This window comes from Diaphorina citri, unplaced genomic scaffold (genome assembly GCF_000475195.1).
Source record: "Diaphorina citri unplaced genomic scaffold, Diaci psyllid genome assembly version 1.1 scaffold69, whole genome shotgun sequence".
Taxonomy (NCBI): Eukaryota; Metazoa; Arthropoda; class Insecta; order Hemiptera; family Psyllidae; genus Diaphorina; species Diaphorina citri.
Genome location: NW_007377506.1, coordinates 388,286 through 395,620, shown reverse-complemented (window position 1 = coordinate 395,620; position 7,335 = coordinate 388,286). Strand labels below are relative to the sequence as shown.

General features: G+C 38.5%; 2 protein-coding genes across 2 annotated transcripts; both read left to right on the top strand.

The window, feature by feature from the left end:
* Positions 1-1,087: 1,087 nt before the first annotated feature.
* LOC103520210 (cysteine protease ATG4A-like) lies at positions 1,088-2,751 on the top strand (the record flags this gene model as incomplete). The annotated part of the gene is made up of 2 exons (XM_008485307.3): positions 1,088-1,194; positions 1,815-2,751. Coding segments are annotated over 2 exons (356 nt in total), but the record flags the coding sequence as incomplete, so codon positions are not given.
* Positions 2,752-2,955: 204 nt separating this feature from the next.
* On the top strand, positions 2,956-7,310 carry LOC103520402 (cysteine protease ATG4A-like). The gene is made up of 5 exons (XM_026831449.1): positions 2,956-3,139; positions 3,604-3,781; positions 4,416-4,520; positions 5,471-5,594; positions 7,260-7,310. Exons 1-5 carry the CDS (start codon positions 3,085-3,087, stop codon positions 7,308-7,310), a joined length of 513 nt encoding a protein of 170 aa, XP_026687250.1. The 5' UTR covers positions 2,956-3,084.
* Positions 7,311-7,335: the final 25 nt, after the last annotated feature.

The window sequence follows — 7,335 nt, the reverse complement described above, 5'->3', positions numbered from 1 at the left end:
TAAATAGGTAACAAAAAGTAGTGCACAACAGCTGGTGTGTAAAATAAATAATTCAGAAAAAAAAGATAAAGAAAAAACGAAGAAAAATTGGCTTTGAAAATTCATGGTTTTAGCCATATTTGTATTGCTATTTTTAAGTGGGTAGGTAATTAGTAATTATTATTATCTATTATTTGTTGTTGTTGTTGTTGTTGTTGTTTTTTCGATTTAAATGGGTAATAACATTTTTCCTCGGTATGCTTTAACTTTTTGAAATTATCTTTCATATCAAGTCGAATGAACATCGATTTTTAGCCCGTCCTTCCTTCATTTTAACAAACTTCTCCAATAAATTCGTCTATGAATTTAATAATCACCTAAAATAATTCAATCTTCAAATCTATTTGAAAAGGATACAGAAAGAATAGCATTTAAAATAACAGTGGGTACGCCTTTTTGTCCCAAATGAAAGTGGATCTGTTTTTTGCCCAGAGTAGGGTATATTGGTAAAAGATGGGACCCCTGCACAAGTTTCTGATTTCACCCACACAAATGAACAGGATGTTGTCTTAACACCCAAATGAAAGTGGATCTGTTTTTTGCCCAGAGTAGGGTATATTGGTAAAAGATGGGACCCCTGCACAAGTTTCTGATTTCACCCACTCAAATGAACAGGATGTTGTCATAACGTTGTCTAGAAGTAGGATAGGATCAGGATTGGTGAAACTTCTATCCCGATTCTACCCCACTTCTAGACGGCTCCAACACCCTGCTGATTCTTCGCCCACAAGGGGATCTTTGTCCACAAAGGGGACTTTGTCCACAAATGGGACTTTGTCCACAAAGGGAACTTTGTCCACACGGGGACTTTTTCCACAAGGGGGACTTTGTCCACAAAGGGAACTTTGTCCACACGGGGACTTTGTCCACAAAGGGAACTTTGTCCACAAAGGGAACTTTGTCCACAAGGGGACTTTATCCACAAGGGGGATTTTGTCCACAAGGGGGACTTTGTCCACAAAGGGACTTCATCCACAAGGGGGACATTGTCCACAAAGGTGAACAAACATCTTAAAGTCTAATACCAGGGTTGGTACTGGCCACATAGGTGTGTATGACAAGGAGCAGGACAGTGAGAAGAAGCTGGACTCTACCTATCATTGTCCTCAAGCCAGCAGACTTCATATTCTTCACATGGATCCGTCCATAGCTGTGGTAAGTCAACGTTCTTGTAGCGGCTACAAGAACGTCTAAAAGAACATTTGAAATTTTCTGATGTTGGCGAAAGAAAGAAAAAGTTCAATTTTTACATTTTATCTTTTTACAAGTGTGCTTCAACAAAAAGTCTCATTTTTAGCAGCTATTCACAGAGGTGATTTTCTCTAGCCATGTTTAGGCCCCAGGAAGAAAAGAACAGAACACCTTTTCGTGGGAGATTGAACGGTTTGTTTGCAAGTGTTTAAACCCTTCAATCACCATCATATCGTATTTGAGCACGAAAAGAATATCGCTCAGCTAAGTTAATTAGTGGAGACTTGATAGTAATAGTCCTAAGCAAAAATGGACGTGACATTCAAGAGATCAGCTTAAAAACAAGAAGAAAAGAACAGAACACCTTTTCGTGGGAGATTGAACGGTTTGTTTGCAAGTGTTTAAACCCTTCAATCACCATCATATCGTATTTAAGCACGAAAAGAATATCGCTCAGCTAAGTTAATTAGTGGAGACTTGATAGTAATAGTCCTAAGCAAGAATGGACGCGACATTCAAGAGATCAGCTTAACATAATATTAAAGTTAATTAGTTCAAATTAGCATTTCTTTCTCTCATTCCAGTGTTTCCTGTGCAAAACGGAGAACGATTTCGCGTCCTTGTGCTCTCAGATTCGCGCCGAGTTGCGGCCCGAGCAACAACCCTTGTTCGAGCTCATCGAAGACCCCATCGAAGATTGGACCCCCACCCAACCCCGGCCCTCCAATCTGGGCGGGACCTCGTCGCCATCTTGTTCTTCAATGCGACGTCAGCCGCGACGTGTGTCGGGGGTCGGGGAAGGCTCCGACGACGATTTTGAATTTCTCGGCTGAGTCGAACGCTTTGGTGAGATCAAAGAAGATTTTTTTTTTAGTATTTTGGGGCCTCAGAATCGAGAAAAGGGAACAGAACTTATAATCAGAGCCTCGTTCCGGTAAGTAAAAGAGTATTTTTCTTGTACCACCAGAACTGAGCTTGAGTCGGGACACACATAACCGCAACCGTGCCAGCACCGTCGTGGGTGCGGTGATGTGTATCCTGTACTCCTGACGCGTTCCTGTAATCTGACGTTGGAACTTTTGCGAAGTACGAAATTCACATGGAACCGTGGGTCAGGGCTCTATTCCACGAATGACTCCGCATTCTCCACTCCTCACTTGTTTACTCCACGCACAGAAAAAACGCCGTATTGTTGTAAGTCGCCATCTTGGATTCCCTATGGTTTAGTACAGGTGCTTGTCATTGCGTCAAAAGAAGGGGAAACCAGTTTCAGAAGAGAAAAAAATTCCGAAAGGAAAATGCGACATGTTTGTCATTATTTTCTGCACTTAGAGTAAGAAGTGTGGAGTTCTGGAACGGTTGTGGGGGCCAGAAATATGTTTATGTTCAATACATGATTGCGTTGTCTAATCATTAATGTAAATAGTACACTGATTATGTTAGGTCATGCGTACATAATGTACACATGGGAAGTATTTACAAATTACTCAAATAAAATTGTATTCTATAATATGTATTTTATAATAAAAAAAAAAAAAAAAAATTTTGTTTTCGGGTGGACCTTTGGGGATTTTTTTTTTTTTTTTTTTTTTTTCTTTGCCTTAACTTCTGAACAGGCCAACAAATTGAGCCATCAGGTCATTTTCCAACAATATTCCTGGAAATTTATTAGTGATCATCTCTGTAACTTTTCCTTATGCTCTTGTTCACTATAGTCTAACAAATCTCTTCTTCTCTTCTCAGGACTTGGAACAAATCAGACGAGACATCACATCCAGACTTTGGTTCACATACAGGAAAGGATTTGTTCCCATAGGAGACTCAGGACTTACCACAGACAAAGGCTGGGGCTGCATGCTACGATGTGGACAAATGGTCATAGCACAAGCTCTCCTCTTTTTACACTTAGGTAAGGAGTAAAGGAAGTATGAAAGAATTCATGCCAAAAGAATGGTTTGACGCCAGGATTAAAAAAAAAAATAATAATAATAAATAAAAATCATATTGACTCAGCATCTCAATGGGATATATTGTATCTCTTATCATTATCACCTTATCTATCACCCATCTGGTGAGGGGTATCCTAAAACACAGACTACATGAGTCTCACATTGTCAGCTATGCAGATAGAATCCAATTCATGGCTTGAAATGGGGAATATTTCCTTTTATATTGGCAGAGTTTGACCTTTGACCCAATATTTGGTAGGAGTTTATCAAGCTTGCCAAGAGGCGTGTGATTGTCAAGAGTTAAACCACAGCAGGCCACTGGTGTAGGTAGTTCTCATTAGATGTGGAGTCATTCATGGAACAGGGACCAAGACTTCCTCATAGACTGGAAAGGGGTGACATTTAGAACCTTCCACTTTTTCAGGTCGGGATTGGCAATGGAATGTGAATTCCAAAGAAGAGGCATATCTGAAAATATTGAAAATGTTCGAAGACAGAAGAACTGCACCGTACTCAATACACCAAATAGCACTGACTGGAGCCTCTGAGGGGAAAGCTGTCGGGGAATGGTTTGGACCCAACACTGTCGCTCAAGTACTTAGGTAAGCTGGTCTGAAATGATGTCTAAGAAAAAGGTCTGAAATGATGTCTAAGAAAAAGGTCTGAAATGATGTCTAAGAAAAAGGTCTGAAATGATGTCTAAGAAAAAGGTCTGAAATGATGTCTAAGAAAAAGGTCTGAAATGATGTCTAAGAAAAAGGTCTGAAATGATGTCTAAGAAAAAGGTCTGAAATGATGTCTAAGAAAAAGGTCTGAAATGATGTCTAAGAAAAAGGTCTGAAATGATGTCTAAGAAAAAGGTCTGAACTGGAAAAAAAAAAACTCGGCGGGATCGAAGTTTTTTCGGCTCCAAGTTCAAAGTTCGGGGTGCACTTAGCCTCGTGAGGACAATTGGGTAGCTACTTTAATCAAGTAGCCACCAGTGACACCATTGCCTGTGTAAAAAGATTATGGAAATATCGAAATTGACTTCAAAGAATAAGTGCCTTCTTATATAATACTGTGATATCCACAAAAAATTGTGAAAAAAGCTCTGCTTTACCACAAAGAATTCATGATTTGATGTGATATTGTTGGTCTATTATATTTAAGTAACCTTGTTATTCATGATTTGATATTTTGATGTTAATGGTCTATGTTAAACCTTGTTAATAAGTTTGTTGTTTTGTTCCACAGAAAGTTGGCAAAGTATGATGATTGGAGTTCAATAGTGTTTCATGTAGCTCTGGACAATACGCTAGTCGTGAATCAAGTCAAGAAATTGTGCACCACTAACAAAAGGTACATCTGATTAGTTGAATGGCCAAACATAATTTCGGCTAAACAAAATCTTCCTCCACCAGAACAAAAACAAAATCAGAAAGGGCACATTGAAAAAATATCAAAAATCAAATCTAAATTTTGGTCAATGGTGGAAAATTGGAAATTAAACCCTCATCTTCTGCCTGTTAAGAAAAAGTCTTTGAAAGAAGTTCTTTGAAAGAAGTATTTTGCAGAACTTCAAAGAAGTTCTTCGAAGTTCTGCAAAATATATCTGCCTTTTTGGTTCTCCTTATCACCTGCCTCGGACCTCGGTGGTGTAGTGGTCAAGGCGCTCGCCTGGTAAACAGGAGGGCGTGGGTTCAATCCCAGCCGAGGTATGGAATTTTATCCTCATATAATTTGAGAGTTTGACCACAATAACAGTAGTAGCCTACTGCTGGAGTAAAGGGACTTTTCAGTCCAATGCGAGCAGTATAAATAAGCACTATTATTATTTTTTCTATTATTATTAAAACAAAATCAGAAAGGGCACATTGAAAAAATATCAAAAATCAAATCTAAATTTTGGTCAATGGTGGAAAATTGGAAATTAAACCCTGATCTTCTGCCTGTTAAGAAAAAGTCTTCGAAGCACTTGTGAATTGTACAATTACTTTACCACTGTACTAATCATATCCTCAAGTTAAAATATTTTTAAATCCGAAAAGTGACTTCTACACCTTTTTATTTTAATATATCTTTTAGGTTTCTCCAAAAGGAAGGAGTTTTTATCTGGAGGTTAGTGGTTTCAGTCCAAGTCAAGTCATGAAATTAAACGAGATCTCGTCAGGGAACGACATGTTTGTGACAATGCATGATGCTTAATAGAAGAAAATATACCTTGTTTATAGCACCAGCATAGGACTGAAAAGTCCCTTTACTCTCGCACTCTAAACAAATGATTCCTGCTCTATTTTCTTCTCTTTCAGAGCATCCTCAAATCCCCAATGGCAGCCCCTCGTGTTGGTGATTCCCCTTAGGTTGGGTATTCAGGACATCAATCCTGTGTATATTAACGGCATCAAAAAGTGCTACGCTCTTCCGATCTCACCGGTCTTAACCAAAAGTTTCGTGTCGCATCCTTGTCACATTTGACAGCTACATACCAGATTTCAAGTCTAGCTCTTACCGTTCTCGAGATATTTTGTTGACAGACAGACACACACACGGACCAATGGCTGAAACTTTGGATTTAGGCTCTAGGGACCTCAAAACGTGTTTTTTCATTAAAAACTGACCATCGAAAATTTGACCCGATTACATTACTTTCCTTCCTATAGGATAAGGAAAGTAAAAAAAATCAGTTTAGGGTAAAATTTAAAAATCGTGGCAACCTTTGCACCAATTAAAAGCCTCGAAAATATGTGTATAGTGTATACCTATCTACGTCTAAGTTAGAATCTGAATCTGCTTCTATTTAACTAAAAACGTTATACAAACAAGATAAGACAAAAATGATCTTCTCGCGTTCCAAGAAAAGAAACTTAAGGTTCTAGACTTCTGAAGTCCTAGATCATCTCAGATACATCGTAATCTGATGTAACTTGGTGCCATACTCTCTCTCCTCTGCCAAATGTGCTGATTAGATAGGTACCTCCTGTGATGCTATCATGGTAACTGTTAACTATGTAATATACAGTTCATTATACAGGAACTTATTGAGAAAGTAGGTCTATGTATTGACTTCAAAGGACCAACGAAGCTGAAAAATCATCTACATCCTACGAGGAAATTTTCTTTTGTAAATTTCACTACAAAACGAGCAAGCCTTATTTATCTACGTAGGTACCTACCTACAATGAAACTTTCGTCACCATGTCATCAATACCTACCTCTCAAGATTATTAATTTTCTAATACACCTCGTAAACAAACATGTGTTGCACATTGCATACCTCAAAAGTTTTCAGGCATTCACACAAAAAATTAAATCTCCAAGTTTAGTTTAACACATGTGAACCCACGCCCTCCTGTTTACCAGGCGAGCGCCTTGACCACTACACCACCGAGGCAGGTAAATGTAATTGTACAATTCACAAGTGCTTCGAAGACTTTTTCTTAACAGGCAGAAGATGTAGGTTTAATTTCCACCATTGACCAAAATTTAGATTTGATTTTTGATATTTTTTCAATGTGCCTTTTCTGATTTTGTTTTTGTTCTGGTGGAGGAAGATTTTGTTTAGCCGAAATTATGTTTGGCCATTCAACTAATCAGATGTACCTTTTGTTAGTGGTGCACAATTTCTTGACTTGATTCACGACTAGCGTATTGTCCAGAGCTACATGAAACACTATTGAACTCCAATCATCATACTTTGCCAACTTTCTGTGGAACAAAACAACAAACTTATTAACAAGGTTTAACATAGACCATTAACATCAAAATATCAAATCATGAATTCAAACCACTTATAATCAGAGCCTCGTTCCGGTAAGTAAAAGAGTATTTTTCTTGTACCACCAGAACTGAGCTAGAGTCGGGACACACATAACCGAAACCGTGCCAGCACCGTCGTGGGTGCGGTGATGTGTATCCTGTACTCCTGACGCGTTCCTGCAATCTGACGTTGGAACTTTAGTACGAAATTCACATGGAACCGTGGGTCAGGGCTCTATTCCACGAATGACTCCGCATTCTCCACTCCTCACTTGTTTACTCCACGGGCAGGTAAATGTAATTGTACAATTCACAAGTGCTTCAAAGACTTTTTCTTAACAGGCAGAAGATGAGGGTTTAATTTCCAATTTTCCACCATTGACCAAAATTTAGATTTGATTTTTGATATTTTTTCAAT